Below are 22,059 nucleotides of genomic sequence, written 5' to 3'. Positions count from 1 at the left end.
TTTCGAAACTGTCTCGCGATATTTTGATGTCACACACAGATTTGCGCAACGCTGAAGAGATCACAATTATGGATATCGACCTGGGTTTTAAAAACCACAGTTCGTAACAAAAAAAAATATAATTTGAATTCAACTAATTTAATGATTTAATTTTGAATAACAAAAAATATATCCAATCCTTATTCCTGCTTGGTGTCCGTTCACACTGCAACGGGTGTGCTGTTGTCCCTGCGCAAACCTCCATCAGTTTACACCGGTTGTGCGCAAGGGGGAGTGTCGGCTCGCATCAAATGTTGCGTAGTCGCGAGCTCGTGCGCGAGCTCAATAAGCACCGCACTGTGTGCGCGCGCGTGCCGTGACAGTCGCCATTTTATTTTGAAAAATCCAAATCTAACCGAGGGAGAAAGCGACCTTTTATCCGTCAAGATCAGAACCGAAGATATACGACGAAAATGATCATCCGCGCGTAATTTAGTTTCCAGAATCCAAGGTAACGCATCCACTAGTCGTGATTTCTGCGTATTCTCATACATCTCTATATGGGTTAAATTATCATATGTTGCCTGCTAGGCTAATCCAACGTTAGCTCGTTAGCGTGTAGTTTCCCTTGCTCATCTTAACGGCCAAAAAAGTCACAGGCGCTGCCCTAAAAACTCAGTTGATCCGTATTGGTTCAGTTACCCCTGACTGTCCCGTGCAGTTTGGTGGATGAAATCATCGATGTGAGTTTTGTAATAAATGTGACTGATTTTGAGGCTCGTAAGGTGGGTAATAACTAAACGGTTACTGAAGTGATTTATACAGAGTTTGTTGCCTTCACCGGTTTTTCCAGTAATGTACCGTAAATGTGTAAAGTGAGGCCTTAACAACAAGCAATTGGGCAGTGTGTAATTTGTGTGCCTACAAATGTTCACTAACAATCACTTAGATGTATATTTTATACGTTTTACACATCTACCAGTGCATTTTATTGGCCGTTTATTAAGCTTTTTCATATGAATTTTATATTTGAAATGCTGATATTAGATATATGTTTACTGGAATCTTCTAAAGAAAGGTAGAATATGGAAAGGTGCCCTGAAATTAACTTTGGATTGCATTTGTAAGTAATATAAACGAAATCATGACCAAACCTTAATGGGAAAAGGTCTTGTTCTTTGTTGTCTTTATTGTAACACCAATGCCTTAATCAATGAACAAACCCACAGGCTAAACCTCTGGTTACTGTCAGTCAGAGTATTCACATGAGCATGTCGTCCTCAAAACAGCTCACGGTACACAGGCTAATGCTCGATCACCGTTCGAAACAATGGAGATTAGCCTGTTAGCCTAGCCTAGCTGTTAGCCGTACACGACTGGCGTTGAATCTGTCATAGTTCGTAGTTTAACGTCTAGCATGGATTCTTTAAACATTAATGTTATCCGGTGGGTAGTTTAGGTGTTTCCAAAGACCCGTTTCAGTTTCGATTTGTAAGTATATGAATACATTAGTAGCAGTTTGTATGTTAGACGAAATAGCCGCACTAAGAAAGCTAATATGCTAATAGTGTTTTCCATAGCCAAGTTTTTAAGCCTAGGACGGTTTAAACAAGTAAATTTTACTGTTATGAACTGGAAGTTCCTTAGGTCTTACTTATGAGGCCGGTTAATTTTTGTTTTAAAAAAAAATAGTTGCGTTTCGTCAATCGATCATATAGTTTTAAGTCAAGTTTAAGCCAAAAATGCAATGGCATATTGATATCGAATGCACTTAATTGTCGTTTTAAGTTCCTGAACGTAGGTTCTAATAGTCACAATTGTTGCAGATTTTTGTAACAGATTAAAAAATATATTAGCCAGATATGGAATTAAAGCAACAGGAATTATATGTACCAAAGGTTTGTTTATTATGTAGATCTTAAAATTTTGAAGGCCCGTACGAGAATAAGAACTTCCGGTTATGCAGCTGCACAGTTCAGCTCCTCACAGCTAGTTATTCATAAACAAACCTGCAAAAAATCCTGAAAACATATGGCGTACAGCACACGATATTGTTTTAAATAGTGTTGTTACACAGGGCAGCACAGTCAATCACAATATCTGCGTGTTAATACCGCGATGTTTTCGATAACACCGTCAGCTTTGTTTTTCTTCATGTAAACATGGCTGTTCACGTTCAAATAGTTGTAGTAATGGTCTCTCAACCCAGATAAGTTAGTTATTTTCCAGTTTTTATGTATATATTTAAATACCATTTAAATTGATTTGACAAAATTAAAGCACAATTGTATTGCATATCACATTATTTAGCTAGTTATGGAAAGGTTTTAATATGCGTTTAGTAGAAACGTACTAAATTATGCATGGTGTTTTTTAATACAATGCCATACTTATTTTGTCTTTGCTAATTACTTTTTTTGTTTGTCACCCAGATGTCACACTGAAAATTGCACTAAAGGACGTTACTTTGAATCAGCATCCACCCAAAGACTTTGCTTGTTGGACACCGGACACTTTTCGCACCTTTTGGGGGGGGAGGGGACCGACAGAAGTAACCTATCACTGAAGTGAATAAAGGGGAATAATGGTGATTTTGCGCCGGGCTCGGCCGCCTGCTTCCGCCCCGACCAGCAATGAATCTTGACTCGCTCTCGCTGGCTTTGTCTCAAATCAGCTACCTGGTGGACAATTTAACTAAGAAAAACTACAGAGCCAGCCAGCAAGAAATACAACATGTAAGTTCATTTGTGTTGTATTATTTGTGGTCCATCTCTTTTGGGTTATTTTTTTTTGAAAGGCGGAGACATTGTTTGCCTAATGAATAATAAAAAATTTAGCAGGTATAAATTGTATCTTATATTTTGTAGCATAAAGCAGGTATTGTTAGTTTCAAGATTGTGTTGAAAGGCTTATTGAAGTTTGTGTATTGACAATTTGATGCATGACTGCTCTCAGATTGTGAATCGTCACGGCCCTGAGGCAGACAGGCATCTATTACGCTGTCTCTTTTCCCATGTGGATTTTAGTGGCGATGGTAAAAGCAGTGGCAAAGATTTTCACCAGGTAAAGTCCATGACAGCTTTATTAAGCGCTTTAAGTAAAAGGGATTTTTTCTTATTGTTTACATTTCTCATTTTTCATCTCTTCAATGCCATTTGCTGTAGACACAGTTTCTGATCCAGGAGTGTGTGTCTCTTATTACCAAACCAAATTTTATTTCGACACTCTGCTACGCCATTGACAATCCCCTGCACTATCAAAAGGTATGCTGATCTTGGTATTTGACCTTGTTGTTGTTTATATACCAATTGTGTAGTTTATACTTTTGTCATAAATGTACTTTAGGGCTGCAACAACGTATAAATAATAATAGATTGTGAAAATAGTTGTCAACAAATTTCATTATCGATTAGTTGGTCTTTGGCATCACGTGCTTCCACACCACCATCATTGTGGACATAAAGTGCTTAAACCCGGAGTATAGATTGTATCAGCAGTAACAACATAAACAAGCGGCTGTCGTAGACCGCACGTAACTTCCAGTAAGCTCTGCTATTAATAAATAACAACAAAGTTCTTTAAACGTAGTTTATTTATATAACAAGCAAAAAAACAACAAATAGATTACATAGGAAACCAAAACATTTGTTATTTTCGACGAAGCATTTGTTTAAGAGATCGGTTTAGCAACTAGTCAGACCATTAAAAAAAAACGAAACCGGAAGTAAAGTTCAGATCCAGACGTGTATCGCGTCAGCGCACGTGCGTCCGATGAAACGGTCTATAGTGCGTGTTTTTTACGTGTACACGAACGTACGTGCACCATCAAATACAAAGCATGGTTTATTTGATTCGGAAGTGTACACAGACGTTCAACGCATGCGCATTGCAACAAAATGCAATGGATCTCCTGGGCTACACACTACAGTCAACTACAGAAAATTTGCGTCACACCCACTATACGCGGACACTCACGTATGCGTAAAAATGGAACTATACTTCTAGCTTTATAATTAAAATCTTCTGCATACAGCGCAAGTGGCGCGCCCAAGAAGTCAGGCGCTTTTTCTTCATACAACGCGAGCTTCGTGCTTACAAAACCAGGTGCTGCTTCTAGGCGCTATTCCACGTTTTTAATGTCTGTAACCAACAGTGTACCATATTTTTCGCACTATAAGCTCCGTTTTTTTTTCATAACTTGGCTGGTGCTGCGTCTTATAGACAGGTGCGCCTTGTAAGTCAGTATGAATAAATTTTGACATTTATGAGGTAAGAGACATCATTACCGCCGCAAGAGTCCGCTATATGCTGCTCTTGTATTTATGTAACTTAATGGTTTCAGTGATGTGGAATGACGAGTCTTGCGAACTTCACGTTAGTTGGCTTTTTCAGTTAATTTAGACTATTCAACCTTCCAGGCAAGTTCTATATGCTATGGTTTATTGTGTAAATAACTGTTTAAGTTACTTTAAGGTACAGAAATCTATTCAGCCTGCTGTTCTGTCTGCTATGAATAACTCGCATGTCCAGATTAAATGTCTAGATTTTGTGAAATCATTTTCTAAATAAACGCAATGTATAGTCCACTGCGACTTATGTTATTTTGTCTAAATGACTCATTTTTGAATGATGCGGCTTATAGTCCGGAACATGCCGTTTATCACTAGCTGTATTTCAATTTCCCTTTAAATTGCGCTAATTGACATTGCCAATTGAAAATTGCGCATCAATTTTTCAAAAACTCCCATATTTCCTTGCATGAGGTGGTTTCCTTGGCATTAATGTTTGGATAGTACTCAAACGTCTTTTTCGGTGAAAAATAAAGCCTAGTGCGGTGGATGTGATATTAGTAAACCTACCAACATCAGTCGATGTGATGTTTGGAATGACTTATCGTGAGAGGAAAAACTGTTTCAGTCACATATCATAGATTAATGGAAACACCATCATTTCGCAATAGTCTTTTGTTGACATTTTAGAAAATAACGCTCAAGTTTTGCACAAATCTGCTATGTTAAACGCAGGTAGTGTCATGTCATCTGTTTTATTTTGTTAAAAACAAATCATTTAATACTCACCAAGGTCTAAAGTTGAAGATTAAAGTTCAACTATTATTAGAGTTTATTAATCTGTGGCAATATTTGCTCACCAGCACCCCTGAAGATTACAACTCTTGTTTTGTTTGTTTATAATTTGACATTTAAAGAAGATTTTTTACTATTTAAAAGTTGCACAATTTTTTTATTTTAAGAATTATAATATAAAAATCCAAAAAATTATGTTCATAAAACTGTAGTAGTATGTGGCTGTTGGTCTTTGAAAAGTACACTTTTACACATCAACACCCTAATTTGATTTTTTTTTTAGCTATAATAAATGAAAAATCTAATTGAGTATGTATTTAGGTTTTTATCTGATTGGTCAATTCATAAATAAGTCTGATAATCAATTACGAAAATAATTGTTAGTTGCAGCCCTTGTGTATTTTAGCATCAGGTTGTTTGTAGTTACTTGCTGCCTTACGATACATTAGACTTATTGTTTACGTATTTGCTTGTTCTTCACAGAGCTTAAAGCCATCACCTCATTTATTTACTCAGCTGAGTAAAGTTCTCAAGCTAAGCAAGGTTCAGGAGGTAGGCATAAGCGTTTCTAACACATTCCAAAATGATGTCATATAATTTTCACCCCAAATTGAATGCAAGCATGGCAATTTAAACAATTGCTTCTTTCACCAGGTGATTTTTGGCCTTGCTCTGCTGAACTCTAGCAACGCAGACCTTAGAGGGTTTGGTAAGCGTTTATTTCCTGACTTTGAATTGAAAGTTTCGGTTTCACTTCTTTCACATTTCATGTTCAGTAAAGGTTTCTGCGTGAACAATCGGAAATCATTTGCTTTTCACAGCTGCCCAGTTCGTGAAGCAGAAGCTTCCTGACCTCCTCCGTTCGTACGTGGACGCAGACCTCGGAGGAAATCAGGAAGGTGGCTTCCAAGACATTGCCATAGAGGTTCTGCATCTGCTCCTCTCCCATCTTCTGTTCGGTCAGAAGGGCTTCAGCGGAGTCGGACAAGAGCAGATCGACGCCTTTCTCAAAACACTGTGCAGAGGTTAGTGGAAAACTTGAATGTGGAAGTTGTCTGCATCCATGACAGAGATCACATCCTACGTGGAAATTGTTCTTTGGGGTCATGTTGTCTTGTGTTTTTATTTCCCAGATTTCCCGCAAGAGCGCTGCCCTGTGGTGCTTGCGCCACTGCTCTACCCTGACAAACGGGACATTCTCATGGACAGGATCTTGCCAGACTCTGGAGAGATAAACAAGACCATGATGGAGAGTTCCCTTGCTGACTTCATGAAAGAAGTTGGCTATGGCTTTTGTGCAAGGTATGTAGGGAAGTTTGAGGGTTTTTTGAGTTACGGCATCGAAGCTGAACCTGAAACTAAATTTTGGTTATGTTTCTCCAGTCTTGAAGAATGCAGGAACATAATCTTGCAGTATGGGGTGCGAGAGGTGACTGCCGGCCAGGTGGCCAGAGTGCTGGGAATGATGGCCCGCACTCACTCTGGGCTTTCAGATGGCATCCCTTTACAGGTATATTTACTCTTTCTTTGGTTCTTAGTTTATCCAATATTTATATACAGATTTGTTGGGGTAAATTGTGAGGAGGTTGGATTAACTGGTTTCTCCTTCTCTAGTCCATCACCAGTCCAGTTGGTGGTGGCATTTGGAGTGATGGGAAGGACAAAAGTGATGGCTCCCAGGCCCACACCTGGAACGTTGAGGTTCTGATTGATGTGGTCAAAGAATTGGTAAGCCTGGTTCCTTATCGTTTTTTCCCATGGTATGTTTCTAGCTGTATTCAAACAACATCTGATTTCTCTACAGAACCCCAATCTGAATTTCAAAGAAGTGACCTATGAGCTGGACCACGCAGGTTTTGTGATCCGGGATAGTAAGGGGCTTCAGATAGTGGTGTATGGGATCCAGAGGGGTCTGGGGATGGAGGTTTTCCCAGTGGATCTCATTTACAGACCATGGAAGCACGCGGAAGGACAGGTAAAATCATTTTTAAGTTTATTACAGTAAGATTTGTGTAGCCAAATTTGATGTTAAAGAAGTTCTGCTCTTTGGTGTTTTCCAGCTGTCATTCATCCAACACTCTTTGATGAGTCCTGAAGTGTTCTGCTTCGCTGACTGCCCATGTCACACTGTCGCCATTGACATCCTGAAAGCCCCACCTGAGGATGACAACAGAGAAATAGCCACATGGTTAGTCTTGAAATACTTAAACATGACTTTTACAGATCACTTAAACTCGTGATCATCTTCTATTGGGTTTGTCTTATATATATTTCATTTTCTTTGGCTAACAGGAAGAGCTTGGACCTGGTGGAGAGCCTTTTGCGTCTCTCTGAAGTTGGGCATTATGAACAGGTGAAGCAGCTTTTTAGCTTCCCCATCAAGCACTGCCCGGATATGCTGGTGCTGGCCCTGCTGCAGATCAGCACCTCCTGGCACACCCTGCGTCATGAGCTCATCTCCACTCTCATGCCCATCTTCCTGGGCAACCACCCCAACTCCGCCATCATCTTGCACTATGCCTGGCATGGACAGGTGGGTGAATTTTTTATCATCTGCAGTATTGGTCTCAAAGGGACACTCCAACTTTTTTTGAAAATATGCTCATTTTCCAGCTACCCTAAAGTTAAACATCTGATTTTTACCCTTTTGGAATCCATTCAGCTGATCTCCGGGTCTGGCGGTACCACTTTTAGCATAGCTTGGCATAATCCATTGAATCTGATTAGACCATTAGCATCGCGCTCAAAAATAATCAAAGTGTTTCAATATTTTCCTATTTAAAACTTGGCTCTTCTGTATCTTGTACGAAGACCAACGGAAAATTAAAAATTGCGATTTTCTAGGTAGATATGGCTAGGAACTATACTCTCATTCTGGTGTAATAATCAAGGACTTTGCTGCCGTAATGTGGCTGCAGGAGGTGCCCGACATTAGTCCTCTACCAAGGGGACTATTTTCGGTCACTGCATAACACTATAGAAGAGTCAAGTTTTAAATAGGAAAAATATCAAAACTCTTTGGTTATTTTTGAGCGCGATGCTAATGGTCTAATCAGAATCAATGTATTATGCTAAGCTATGCTAAAAGTGGTACCGCCAGACCCAGAGATCAGCTGAATGGATTCCAAAACGGTAAAAATCATATGTTTAACTCTAGGGGAGCTGGAAAATGAGCATATTTTTAATAAAGTGGAGTGTTCCTTTAAGTTGGTGTAATCTGTAGGACGCAGACATCTAAATAGTTGTTTTGTTTCTAGGGTCAGTCCCCATCCATCCGTCAGCTTATCATGCACTCTATGGCCGAGTGGTACATGAGAGGAGAGCAATACGACCAGGCTAAACTGTCTCGCATCTTGGATGTGGCTCAGGACTTGAAGGTACTGATCTACTCGAATTTTGCATTGCTGTTATTTAACATCAAAGATGAGATGGTAATGTTGAGTTTTTTTTTTTTTTTTGTATTTCAGTCTTTATCGATGCTGCTGAATGGTACTCCATTTGCCTTTGTAATTGACCTTGCTGCACTTGCCTCTCGCCGTGAATACCTCAAACTCGACAAATGGCTCACTGACAAAATCCGAGAGCACGGGGTTAGTCGGCGTGCACCAATATGCACTCAATTTATAGCAAATGTGAATGAAAGACTAATGCGATCTCTGGTCCTTCGGTAGGAGCCGTTTATCCAGGCGTGTGTCACGTTCCTAAAGAGACGTTGTCCTTCCATCCTGGGTCCACCTTTGGCCCCAGATAAAGACCAGCCGAAAAGTGCTCAGCTTCCTCCTGAAACACTGGCTACCATGTTTGCATGTCTCCAGTCTTGTGCTGGGTGAGTAAAGCCAGACTTGGTTTAATACCTTATTATTTAAACAAAAATGTTTGTCTCGGTTTCAATTTATCACCAAGCACTTGCTCTGGTGTTAATACAAAAGCTTATGCGAATACCATCCTTTGTTTTTTCTAAGCGTCACACAAAAAGTCAAACTTTGTTTCAAGAGAAAACTAATGGTTTTGTTTGACTCTTTGAGCAGGAGTGTATCTCAAGAACTGTCAGAGACCATCTTAAACATGGTGGCCAACTGTAGCAATGTGATGAACAAAGCCCGGCAGCCACCACCGGGAGTTCTGCCGAAGGGGCGAGCACCCAGCACCAGCAGCTTAGATGCTATCTCACCTGTGCAGGTAACTGTCACCTTGTTAAACTCTTGTTTAATGTGATCTTGCCATTTTCTAAAGCACTCTTTATGTATCTTTTAACAAAGAAAAACATGCCGCTCAGCCCCCCCCCCATTTTCAAAAGACATGTATCATGGTTTGGTTTTGTGCTCTTGATTTTCAGATGGACCCTCTGTCTGCCATGGGCTCGCTGAATTTGGGCGTCACATCCACATCTCACACCACAAGCATGCAAGGATTTCCCAGCCTTCAGGGCTCTGCCTTCAGTAACCCCCAGTCCCCAGCTAAGGCCTTTTCAAACCTGCCTAACGCAAATCCCAGCACAGCTTTCCAAGGAATCAACCCCCTCTCTTCTCAGCTACAAGGTATCATTGACATTAAATATTGTGGTTTTTAACCACCTGAGTGTTTTATGGTGCTTTTCCATTGCGTAGTACCCCGTGGTTTGGTTTGGTTTGGGTCAGGTAAGCTTACTTTTTGTGCTTTTCCACAGCGTGCAGTACGTAGTACCCAATACATTTTTTAGTACCACCTCAGTCAGTTCCAAGCAAACAGAGCCGATACCAAAATGACGTGAAAACACTGTAGATCACTGAAGAGAATAGTCGCTACCAGCGTCATCGCTATAATGTAAAAGATTAGCTTTACCTTCATGCTGTCTTGCACTGTCTCGAGTAAACCTGTTATCATCTGTGCTTTGCTGTAGTTCCCAAACTCCATTTTAGCGATCAAAAACATCTACAGGTTAAGAATCAGGAACACAGTTTTTTTCCAGACTTGCAGTTTGTGAAACGCACGTCCGCATATGCTTAAATGCAACTTAAATGAGGCTCGGCGGAGCGCATCGACCAATGCCACAGATGTTTGCACAGAAACTGTCATGTGAGACAGAGGTAGTGATAAACACAACGTGCAAACATCTATTTGTGGTGGTCAATTTATGGGAATGTACAACAACGCTCTCATCTCACTTGTATGATGTCACAGCAGTAGGCAGCGCAAATATAACGACACGCCTATAATCCCTCCCACTCGAAGTGTTACTAAACTCGATTGAAAAGCTAAAAGTCAGGTGAGCTTACCCGACCTGAACCAAACCAAACCGTGGTGTATGCAATGAAAAAGCCCTATTAGTGTCCGTTCCCAAATGCCAATTTAACGGCGGCTTATCATTTGCCAAGGTCCTCTGAGCACAAGCTTGTCTGGGATCGGCTCAGGCTTGGGCATGCCCCCTGTCAGCAGCGACCCCTTCGGCACCAGGAAGATGAGCACACCGGGGTTGAACCCGTCCACCTTCCAGCAGAGTAAGATGAAGGCCTGTAAGTGGTGGTGTGGCTGAGTGAGTGCCAGGCGCGCCTCAAGCTGTATTTCCTCTCAAAATGCGCCCCATAAAAGTCGTTTTAGAACACTTTACATAATCTCTTATTTTTTAAATTGCTGTAATTTTCAGTCTCATGCAAGTAAAAAAGCACAAATAAAGAGGAAATACAGGTCAGTCTACATTACTGCGGAATGTTCTTGGCAACCAGCATGGATCCGTAAATGTAAATATAATCAGCTTTCTTCCATCAGAAGAAAGTTTGGAAGGAAAACAAGCTGTTTGCCAGGAACTTCCTTTTTGGTTTGTGCAATAAAATATTGGCTTCGTATGAACTGTTGATTTTTATATTCCCACAAAGAAGTGTTTGTAACACGTCCCACCCCCTCTGTGATAGCTGACCTTTCTCAGGTGTGGCCCGAGGCAAACCAGCACTTTACTAAGGAGATTGACGATGAGGCGAACAGCTACTTCCAGCGCATCTACAACCACCCTCCGCACCCCACCATGTCTGTGGATGAGGTGAGATCACTTCAGCAGGTCGAACTGAATTAGTATAGATATACAAAACGGTGCATTTTTGTTTGAGGTTTCAAATAAATTTTTGTTATTTCCTTTCAGGTGCTAGAAATGCTTCAACGATTCAAGGACTCCAACATTAAGCGGGAACGGGAGGTGTTTAACTGCATGCTAAGGAATCTGTTTGAGGAGTACAGATTTTTTCCCCAGTATCCTGACAAAGAGCTGCACATCACCGCTTGCCTCTTCGGGGGGATCATCGAGAAGGGCCTGGTCACATACATGGCGCTAGGGTTGGCGTTACGATACGTTCTGGAAGCTTTACGCAAACCTTTCGGATCAAAGATGTATTACTTTGGAATCGCTGCACTAGATAGATTTAAAAATAGGTACCTGCAATAGTTTTCTTGGTTTATCAGCTTTTATGTTTGAAGGGCACCTACTATGCCCATTTTTACAAGATGTATTAAAAGTCCCATGTGTGCCCAAAATGTGTCTATGAAGTTTAAGCTCAAAATATCCCACAGATCATTTATTATTGCATGCACCCTAGTTGGGTGGGACCAAAAACGAGCTACTTTCATGTTTAAATGCAAATAAGCTACCGCCCTCACTCCCTTGAGCCAATAGTATCTCACTAGGGTTGTTGTGTGTTCAAACACCTTGTAAAAGTGTATTTTGCATAATAGGTGCCTTTAAAACACAAGATCAGCTTGGTTTGGTTTTTTTTTAAGCTGAGTTTTGTTTCAAATTTGAACTACTGTTTTTTCCAGACTGAAGGACTATCCCCAGTACTGTCAGCACTTGGCATCTATAGCCCATTTCTTGCAGTTCCCACACCATTTACAAGAGGTAAATTGATTTTCCCAACTTTTCTTGGCATACCTACAGCAGCATCCTATCAGTATCTCCCCACACCGGTCTGTTACACATCTAGCTGAATATGTCTTTTGTGTCTTGTCCGTTTCCTGTGTATACAGTATATCGAGTATGGCCAGCAGTCAAGAGACCCTCCTGTGAAGATGCAGGGTTCCATTACCACCCCAGGCAGCCTGGCACTAGCCCAAGCTCAAGCCCAATCTCAGACCCCCAAAGCCCCCCAACCCGGTCAACCCAGCACCCTTGTGACCACAGCTACCACGACCACCACTGTTGCCAAAACCACCACCATCACCAGACCCACAGCTGTCGGACTGAAGAAAGACGTGCCAGTGAGTCAAACGTTTTAACACGGTTTCTGAGTTTTTGCTTATAGCCACAGACATTTCCTGTTCCCTTTACTCGGTTGGTTGAGTAAGCCAGACAGAATTGCAGTTTCCCCGCAAGATTTAGTGATGAACCGTTGTGGTCTGTTCATTTCCTCCACAGCCTTCGATCAACACCACAAACATCGACACCCTGTTGGTGGCCACCGACCAGACTGAAAGGATTGTTGAGCCCCCAGAGAATGTACAGGAAAAGATTGCGTTCATCTTCAACAATTTGTCTCAGTCAAACATGTCCCAAAAGGTGCGTTTTACATTCAATCATTAGACGAATGTTGTACTGATGGCATGTTCTGTAATTCCTAAACTAGCACTTGGTGTCCTTTAAAGGTTGAAGAACTGAAAGACACTGTGAAGGAAGAGTTCATGCCCTGGGTCTCTCAATACCTGGTCATGAAACGTGTCAGTATTGAGCCCAACTTCCATAGCCTGTATTCTAACTTTCTGGATACACTGAAAAACCCTGAGTTTGTCAAGATGGTTCTCAATGAGACTTACAGAAACATCAAGGTAAGATTTATCTCATGACAAGAATGAAACATTTTTATATCAATATTTTACTCTATATAAAAGCTCACTAACACTTTAGGCATTGGACGCCACCCACTTAACATTTTCTTTCCATTCCCAGGTCCTTCTTACCTCCGATAAGGCAGCTGCTAACTTTTCCGATCGATCCCTGCTGAAGAATTTGGGTCATTGGCTTGGAATGATCACCCTGGCTAAAAACAAACCCATCTTGTACACAGTAAGTTTATTTTGAAGGACAAAAAGAGAACAGAAGTGAAGTGTTTATAGAGATGGGTGGTGAAAAAATGTATGTTCTGCTTTCACTTAGGACCTGGAGCTCAAATCTCTTCTGCTGGAAGCTTATGTGAAAGGCCAGCAGGAGTTGCTGTATGTTGTCCCGTTTGTGGCCAAAGTCTTGGAATCAAGTCTGCGGAGCGTGGTAATAACTCCCATTCCTTCACAGCCTTATATTTGGGTCAATGAGGGTCCTTAAAATCCTTGAAAGTGTGTGAATGTTGGGAAAAAATGCAAGGCCCTGGGAAGGTTTTGAAAAATACATATATAGAATACAAGTCATTGAAAGTGCTTGAATCTATTTTATGCAAGAAGTTTTCTAAAAAAAAAAATCCATATTATTCCTTGTGTAGTGTAGGATAATATCAAAAATTCTAGACTTTAAGCACACGTGCTAAACTGTTCGCTTTAAATGCTTATATCTTCTGTATGCGAATGTTGATTCATACCCAAATGCTTTTTTGCATAGTTGTGTTTGACAAATAAAAACGTCTCGGGTTACGTATGTAACGGTTGTTTCCTGAGAAGGGAACAAGAAGCTGCGTCTTCCTTGCCATACTTCCTGCGTCCCTGTAACGCAGTCTTTGGCAATATTTCAGATAGAGATATACTTCCTGGCTCCCGCGTCCCCCTGTCTTTGCCGTTAAGCCTCACCATTGGTTGAAATGATATACACATTCAGACACACTTACACTTGGAGGCGCCCCAAAGCATAACACAATGCTCTCACTGGAAATGTGTCCCCACATTTAGTCCTTGAATGAATGATCCTTTTTTAACAACTGTTATGTTCTATAGATCTTCAGACCACAGAACCCTTGGACTATGGGTATCATGAATGTACTGGCTGAACTCCATCAAGAACATGACTTAAAGGTCAGTCCATCTTCACTTTTGCCGGATGTTTGCTACTTAATCTTGTAGTGGAATAGTTTGCCTCACTCCCACAGTTCTCATGTTACAGCTCAACCTAAAGTTCGAGATCGAGGTTCTCTGTAAGAATCTGTCTCTGGACATCAGCGAACTGAAGCCAGGAAACCTACTGAGAGACAAAGAGAAGCTCAAGAGCCTAGAGGAGCAGCTCTCTGCACCAAAGAAAGAGACCAAGCCTCCTGAAGAGATGCTGCCTATAGTTACCACAGGTAGAACAGTCAATGCTTAGTATTTATTTGCAGGGACACATCTAACCACATACGTCAAACATGGTTGTACGCTGCCATGCTGTTAAAATGCTTAATTGTCTTTGTTCTTTATAACCAACAGTAGATCCTGTTGCGTTTACAACAGCACCTTCAACTCCAGCAACCACCACTACCTGTACGGCCACAGGGCCACCCACACCACAGTTCAGCTACCACGACATTAACGTCTATGCCCTGGCTGGCCTGGCCCCACATATCAATATTAATATCAGCGTGAGTTCATATGTTGTTGCATCTTGCAATTTTAGGGGTAGAGCAGTGGTTTTGATCCAGATAGTATTGTAATATTGAATAAATAAAACCCATAACGAAACCATCATCACCGTCTTTGTGCAGATCCCACTGCTACAGGCCCACCCTCAACTGAAGCAGTGTGTGAGACTAGCTATCGAGCGTGCCGTACAAGAGCTTGTGCACCCCGTGGTGGACCGATCCATCAAAATCGCCATGACCACCTGCGAGCAGATCGTCAGGAAGGACTTCGCCCTGGATTCAGAGGAGTCTCACATGCGCGTGGCCGCCCACCACATGATGCGAAACCTTACTGCCGGCATGGCCATGATCACCTGCAGAGAGCCGCTGCTCATGAGCATCGCCACCAATCTGAAGAACAGCTTTGCCGCAGCTCTCCGGGTACAGTAACATTTCTTCTTTCACACGGTTTGCTTAATGTTGTAATCTACATACTATTAAACATCACTTCCATATACTACAAAATATAGCCATGGGCTCCCCTTACTTTAAAAGACATAAATTGCATAGATGACAGGGTTTACCTTATATTTATTATGAGATCAGCAATTTTGTAGCAGTGCGCTAACAGTTACTCAAAAACCTTTAGCCACTGCATTGCAAGGTTCTGGCAGTCACCCCAAAAACACCACTCACATTTTCTTAGTAAAATGCAATCTTGTTTAAGTGTTAACGGACTATTGATGTCTCTTGCAGGCACCCACACCTCAGCAGAGAGAGATGATGGAGGAGGCAGCTGCACGTATAGCACAGGACAACTGTGAGCTGGCATGTTGCTTCATTCAGAAGACGGCAGTGGAGAAAGCCGGACCAGAGATGGACAAGAGACTGGCAACTGTAAGTCTTTTGTTCTACAGCAATTCTGGGGCAGTGTCATGCAAAGTTTTAGTTGCAACCCTAATATAATAGTCGATGGCACTGTTGTAGCCATAGATGCTGGAATAGTATTGAGAAATAAATCAAAAGCAACTCTGCGTGACAGTGTATTTTGACGGTGGTTAAAACCAGATGAAGATCTGTAATCCAGACAAGGAATTGTGTAAAGTTTTTTTTTTCATATTGTAGGAATTCGAGCTGAGGAAGCATGCCCGCCAAGAAGGCCGTCGTTACTGTGACCCCATGGTCCTCACCTATCAGGCTGAACGTATGCCAGAGCAGATCAGACTAAAGGTAAGAGCTTTTCACAAACTTCTGAAGAGGGCTAGAAAATAACTTTCTTTTACTAGGTAGCACTGGTAAGCCCAAATGTAAAAGTTTTGAGCTCCATGTCATAGCCGATGGTGTAGTGCAGTGGTTCTCAACTCCGTTCCTGGAGGCCCACTGCTCTAAACGTTTTGTACGTCTCTCTTATCTGATAGACTTAGTTTAGTTCATAGAGATCTCTACTAATGAGCTGATGATTTGAATCAGGTGTGTTAAATAAGGGAGACATACAAAATGTGCAGAGCAGTGGGCCCCCAGGAGTAACGTTGAGAACCACTGGTGTAGTGGGCAGTGCTACGAAATGTGATGCTTTCGCACTTTCTGCGACCCAAGTTCGATTCCCAGCTTGTGGTCATTTCCCGATCCTATACCCCTCTTTACCCCCTGTACTTTCCTGACCTCTCCTTATTCACTGTTAAAAATAAAGGCAAAAAGTGTTGAGCTCCAGCAAACATTTAGGAGCATTCGTTGAAAATTATAGGAGCACCACATTTTCATCCTAAGATTGCAAACTTGACAATCAAATTTGATCTAAAATTATTTACCACATACTTGACTTGTGCTTGGCCTAATTGTATAACAACCCTTTTATGCGTAAAATGTGTAGATTCATTGGGTTCTGTTATTTTAATTTTTTTCACAATTATTTTAAATAGTTTTATTTTTACAAATCTTATTTTTTCTATAAAAAAAATTTTCTGGATTCTGTATTTTACTTAAAGTTTCTTTAATAGTTAATTACAAACAGCATGCTCAATAAACTGAATTCAAAATAAAATAAAATAAAAATAAAAACAAAACAAAAAACATTTCATTAAAACATTGCATTTTTATTCAGCATTAATTTTTTTCTGCATAACAAAACACTGTTTAAATTAAAAATAAAAGTATGAATTTTTTAAGTGTGTGATTATTACTTCAAAATCATTATTTTTATTTTTTTAAAGTAGTTTTGTATTTTTTATACAGAAGTAATATATTTGTCAACTTCATTACGCTCTTATTTTGATGGGTTGTCGGTTGGTATCTGACAATCGCATTTCTCAATAAAATCCACGTGAACTGACTGCATCTCTGAATATGAACTTCATGTATTCGTGTCCTTGGATGCTAAAAACGGCATGAATCCCTGTAAAGTTTAATTGGTCTCGAAGTATATGCGAACGTTTCATAAAGAAATTAAAACCGGTCTCACCACACCAATCTTTTGCACTCCCACAAACACTCCCAAATATATTTTGAGGTTACGCAAATTAAATTTAAGGAGCTTTGTGACCAAAATGGTCACAATTTCAAGCCCTGTCTGAAGGCTGTGGGAATCGTGATAATGTGGTGTTGTGTATAAAATGATCTTTTGCATTTCAGGTGGGTGGAGTGGACCCTAAACAGCTGGCTGTTTACGAGGAGTTTGCACGAAACGTTCCAGGCTTCCTACCTAGTAATGATCTTTCTCAGCCTACTGGATTCCTTGCTCAACCAATGAAGGTAGTAGAGCTTGTTTTTGATGATTAAGAATTGGTCATTTTATGGAGAAAAAAAAACCTTACACCCGTCGCGTTTTTGTATTCAGCAACAGGCATGGCCGGCCGATGATGTGGCTCACATCTACGACAAGTGCATTTCAGACCTGGAGCAGCACCTTCACGCAATTCCACCCGCCCTGGCGATGAACCCACAGACTCAGGCCATACGCAGCCTACTGGAGGCCGTAGTCATGGCCAGGAACTCTCGTGACGGGATCGCTGCCCTGGCCCTCTTACAGAAGGTCAGTAAGCATTAGAGAAACTATCAAAATGAAACATAACCACAGCTTGTGTGCAATATTTAACAAATCTCTCTCTGCATTAGGCTGTGGAGGGTCTGCTGGATGCCACAAGCGGTGCTGATACTGATCTGTTGCTAAGCTACAGAGAGTGCCACTTGATGGTGCTAAAAGCCTTACAGGACGGTCGCGCATACGGCCCACAATGGTGCAACAAACAAATCACCAGGTCAGTTTTACCTAAATGTTTACCGCACGCATCGGCTGGTTTCTGAGGATCTAACGTGTTGTTTTGCGGCTTTTGCAGATGCCTGATTGAGTGCAGGGATGAATACAAATACAACGTCGAAGCTGTAGAGCTGCTCATTAGAAATCACCTTGTCAACATGCAGCAGTATGATATACATCTGGCTCAGGTGAGGATAGTGACCGCTGTGGAATAAATGTGTAGATGTGAATGGTTTCTTACCATCATGTGTTTTCAGTCCATGGAGAACGGGCTTAACTACATGGCCGTAGCGTTTGCAATGCAGCTGGTTAAACTTCTGCTGGTCGATGAGCGCAGCGGGAGCCACATCACCGAAGCAGATCTCTTCCAAACCATCGAGACGCTCATGAGGACTAGCGCCCACTCCAGAGCCAATGCACCTGAAGGGTAAGATAACTCTACTGCTAAATTAGAGCATTAAAATGTATACCTCACTTTGGATACAAGCATCATGCAAATACTTTGCTTACTGAAGATTAACTGGATGTTTTGCATGTAGTTTGCCCCAGCTGATGGATGTTGTCCGTTCCAACTACGAGGCCATGATCGATCGTCACCACGGTGGGCCCAACTTCATGATGCACTCTGGGATTTCCCAAGCTTCGGAGTATGACGACCCACCGGGCCTCAGAGAAAAGGCAGAGTATTTGCTAAGAGAATGGGTCAACCTGTACCACTCGGCAGCTGCTGGGAGGGACAGCACTAAGGCCTTTTCTGCATTCGTTGGCCAGGTTAGCTTATTTAAGTTTATTTAGTTTGAGTCCAATTGACTGTAATTCCTTCATCCTGTCATTCACCTGTACATTCTCTGTTTTTACAGATGCATCAGCAGGGCATCCTGAAGACCGATGACCTCATCACTCGCTTTTTCCGGCTCTGCACAGAGATGTGCGTTGAGATCAGTTACCGGGCTCAAGCCGAACAGCAGCACCCCACCACCAGCCCCGCCATCATCAGGGCCAAGTGTTACCACAACCTGGACGCCTTCGTTCGGCTCATCGCACTACTGGTGAAACACTCCGGAGAGGCCACCAACACGGTCACCAAAATCAACCTGCTCAACAAGGTCAGAGCTTTAAAAAGTCATTCATATCCCACTTTTCTGCCTATCAATCAAGGACTTTAACAAGCATATCTGTTGTTATTGGGTAGGTTTTGGGCATTGTGGTTGGCGTGCTGATTCAGGATCATGACGTGAGGCAGACGGAGTTCCAGCAGCTTCCTTACCACCGAATCTTCATCATGCTTCTGTTGGAGCTCAATGCACCAGAGCATGTGCTGGAAACTATCAACTTCCAAACCCTTACTGCCTTCTGGTGAGCATGCAGCTTTAGTCTTTGATTCATATTGCACAGATATAACCGTGTACTAAAGGGCATATATTTTTTTTTCTTTGCAGTAACACCTTCCACATCCTGAGGCCAACTAAAGCACCTGGGTTCGTATATGCCTGGTTGGAGCTGATTTCTCATCGCATCTTCATTGCCAGGATGCTAGCACACACCCCACAACAAAAGGTGTGTTTGTTGTATAATAAATATATGCATGCATAAAGTGTAACTTCACATGCCATAAACCAACCACTGACCACCTGTGCTCTTTTTTTTTTATGTCAGGGTTGGCCCATGTATGCACAGCTGCTGATTGATTTGTTCAAGTATCTTGCACCCTTCCTAAGGAATGTTGAACTTAACAAACCTATGCAAATTCTCTATAAGGTATTAGCGCATTGAAATTGCCATTAAGCATGTAATGTTTTGCCGTTTTTTCGGCTAATGTTTTCTTTCTCGTCTTTAAGGGAACGCTACGCGTGCTGCTCGTCTTGCTTCATGACTTCCCAGAATTCCTGTGTGACTATCACTACGGCTTCTGTGACGTCATCCCACCCAACTGCATCCAGCTGAGGAACCTGATCCTGAGTGCCTTTCCCCGCAATATGAGGCTTCCAGACCCCTTCACCCCGAATTTGAAGGTATAATCACACATTTTAGATGTTTGAAAAGGACAGACTTGATTAATTCAAGATCTTGATCATACCTGTGGAATTAACATTGATTTTTGTGTTTTCGCTAGGTGGATATGTTAAGCGAGATCAACATCGCTCCACGCATACTCACCAACTTCACCGGTGTGATGCCGTCCCAGTTCAAAAAGGATCTTGACTCTTACCTAAAGACCCGCTCACCTGTCACTTTCCTCTCTGAGCTGCGCAGCAACCTGCAGGTAGGGGGCGCCACTCATATTGCACTAATACTTTTGCTAATAAAATTGCTAATGTGTAGACTGTACAAAAGAATATAAAATTGCTAATTACGTTCTATCTCAGGTGTCCAATGAACCAGGGAACCGGTACAACATCCAGCTGATCAATGCTTTGGTGTTGTATGTGGGCACCCAGGCCATCGCCCACATCCACAACAAGGGCAGCACTCCCTCCATGAGCACCATTACTCACTCGGCACACATGGACATCTTCCAGAACCTTGCAGTCGACCTGGACACCGAGGGTAAGACTTTACAATTTAGCCTTTTTTTTGCACAATTTGTCAAAACAATAGCCTTATTGGTTGTAATCTTTTTTTTTCAGGCCGCTATCTGTTCTTAAATGCGATAGCCAATCAGCTGCGTTACCCGAACAGCCACACACACTACTTCAGCTGTACCATGCTGTATCTGTTCGCGGAGGCCAATGCTGAAGCCATTCAAGAGCAGATCACCAGGTACGCCCGACCACGTCCAACTCTTGCCCTTACTTAATGTCTATACAATGAAAGTGTCTAATGCAAGTCAATATCACGCAGGGTCCTTCTGGAGAGGCTGATCGTGAACCGGCCGCACCCGTGGGGTCTGCTCATCACCTTTATTGAACTGATCAAAAATCCTGCCTTTAAGTTCTGGAGCCACGATTTTGTGCACTGTGCCCCTGAAATCGAGAAGTAAGAGTCGTCATCATTGTTTCACACGTTTACGCCGATACATTTGCAAGTTCAGTAATGCCAATCTTTAACTCCTCAGATTGTTCCAGTCGGTGGCTCAGTGCTGCATGGGACAGAAACAAGCCCAGCAGGTGATGGAGGGAACCGGTGCCAGTTAGGCTGCAGGAACCGCTCCTGTACCCAGAGTGAGAGCTTCGTTTGACCCAACAACCCTGCACATCTGATCGACACACAGCTGGCACTGAATTACTGTCTGCCTTTTTGGGCGATGTCTGACCTGAGGAGTTTTTTTCCCCCAAACATGTTAAAATTTCTATGTAAATATTAAGAAGGACATTCAGGAGCAGATTTTGCGTAATTTTGAGACACATGCTTGAGCACATTTTACTTCTGGCTGTTTTGCTCCCCCTAACTCTCCATTTTTCTTTTGCCTTCAAGACGAATTGACTTTTGTTTGGAAGCTTGATAAGTGGCTTGAGGAAGCTGTCTTGTTTTATTATTTTTATTTTTCCTGATGTTTGGTTTTTAAGGGGAGGGCTATCAGTGTGATGAGCTGATAGGATCAGATAAATGTCTTTGGACTGCAGGGGGGTCACTAGTTTGCACCTGCGCACCTGTGAGAATACAAATATTGGGTTGGAGGTTCTCTCTGGCACTTGTACAATTGTGGAAATATTCAGTAAATTGGATCTTCAGAGTTTGTACAAAGATTCAACTTGCGGAACAAAAAGGACCAATACAGCTCATTTTGTAAGGATTTCGAATGTTTTGTAAATGTATTGGTCCGCGTGTTGTATTTTGTAGTACTTTGTAGTTGCCTTTAGTTCCTGCTACTTATTTCCTGTATGTATGCATTCTGTAGTTACTGCATTAAACACTTGAACTGCTCCTTGCCTAGTTCTCATTTCATGTATTGATGTGTTGAAATGTTACATTTGTTTAAAGGGGACAGAGAATGAAAAACCATTTTTACCTTGTCTTTGTTGAATAATGGTAGTGTACCCGCATTCACAAACATACAAAAAGTTCTAGACAGGCTAAACATCTCAGTCTCATAGAAATTCCTCTTTTAGAAATGTCAGCCAGAAAACGGCCCAATATCTGAAAAACTGATGCTTATGATGACATCACGGGCATCTCACTGCCCCTCCACTTTAAAATAATTGGCTACATTTTTTGAGTGGCAGTAAAGTCAGCCAATCAGTAATGAGATTGCAAGTTAAGCCAGTAGGGGGAGCCAAATAGGTGCAAAACCACTTGTTTAAAATCCTCCACCCTAATATATATATATATA

General features: G+C 41.8%; 1 protein-coding gene across 2 annotated transcripts; it reads left to right on the top strand.

Annotated features, from left to right (window-relative positions):
- Positions 1 to 351: 351 nt before the first annotated feature.
- On the top strand, positions 352 to 21,653 carry cnot1 (CCR4-NOT transcription complex, subunit 1). Of its 2 annotated transcripts, none has more exons than XM_065291744.2 (49): positions 352 to 490; positions 2,412 to 2,714; positions 2,935 to 3,042; positions 3,144 to 3,242; positions 5,547 to 5,615; positions 5,718 to 5,772; positions 5,885 to 6,088; positions 6,197 to 6,365; positions 6,447 to 6,573; positions 6,678 to 6,791; positions 6,868 to 7,038; positions 7,124 to 7,251; positions 7,356 to 7,596; positions 8,321 to 8,440; positions 8,531 to 8,653; positions 8,735 to 8,889; positions 9,092 to 9,242; positions 9,400 to 9,601; positions 10,418 to 10,540; positions 10,952 to 11,076; positions 11,176 to 11,462; positions 11,847 to 11,925; positions 12,054 to 12,284; positions 12,442 to 12,582; positions 12,669 to 12,848; positions 12,970 to 13,086; positions 13,177 to 13,287; positions 13,941 to 14,018; positions 14,107 to 14,284; positions 14,406 to 14,557; positions 14,681 to 14,977; positions 15,293 to 15,433; positions 15,662 to 15,766; positions 17,165 to 17,284; positions 17,370 to 17,564; positions 17,648 to 17,790; positions 17,869 to 17,977; positions 18,047 to 18,216; positions 18,329 to 18,560; positions 18,650 to 18,895; positions 18,982 to 19,145; positions 19,229 to 19,346; positions 19,446 to 19,547; positions 19,628 to 19,801; positions 19,903 to 20,052; positions 20,156 to 20,336; positions 20,417 to 20,549; positions 20,631 to 20,765; positions 20,845 to 21,653. In XM_065291744.2, the coding sequence occupies exons 2-49, from the start codon at positions 2,613 to 2,615 to the stop codon at positions 20,921 to 20,923; spliced, it is 7,134 nt and encodes a 2,377-aa protein (XP_065147816.1). In that variant the 5' UTR covers positions 352 to 490; positions 2,412 to 2,612; the 3' UTR covers positions 20,924 to 21,653. The 2 variants fall into 2 exon arrangements, with proteins under 2 accessions (XP_065147816.1, XP_073669417.1); XM_073813316.1 differs by having other exon boundaries at positions 12,045 to 12,284.
- Positions 21,654 to 22,059: the final 406 nt, after the last annotated feature.

Source organism: Paramisgurnus dabryanus, chromosome 23 (assembly GCF_030506205.2).
Source record: "Paramisgurnus dabryanus chromosome 23, PD_genome_1.1, whole genome shotgun sequence".
Lineage (NCBI taxonomy): Eukaryota > Metazoa > Chordata > Actinopteri > Cypriniformes > Cobitidae > Paramisgurnus > Paramisgurnus dabryanus.
Note: the sequence above shows the minus strand (reverse complement) of the source record. Positions and strands in the feature narration are given on the sequence as shown.

What these genes read in the sequence shown, in the direction of transcription:
- cnot1 (XM_073813316.1), top strand. Translation starts at nt 2,613, where the DNA reads ATGAATCTTGACTCGCTCTCGCTGGCTTTGTCTCAAATCAGCTACCTG. An exon ending in GGCTATGGCTTTTGTGCAAG is followed by an intron (nt 6,366 to 6,446) that starts GTATGTAGGGAA and finishes ATGTTTCTCCAG; the next exon opens with TCTTGAAGAATGCAGGAACA. An exon ending in AGAGCCAATGCACCTGAAGG is followed by an intron (nt 18,217 to 18,328) that starts GTAAGATAACTC and finishes TTTTGCATGTAG; the next exon opens with TTTGCCCCAGCTGATGGATG.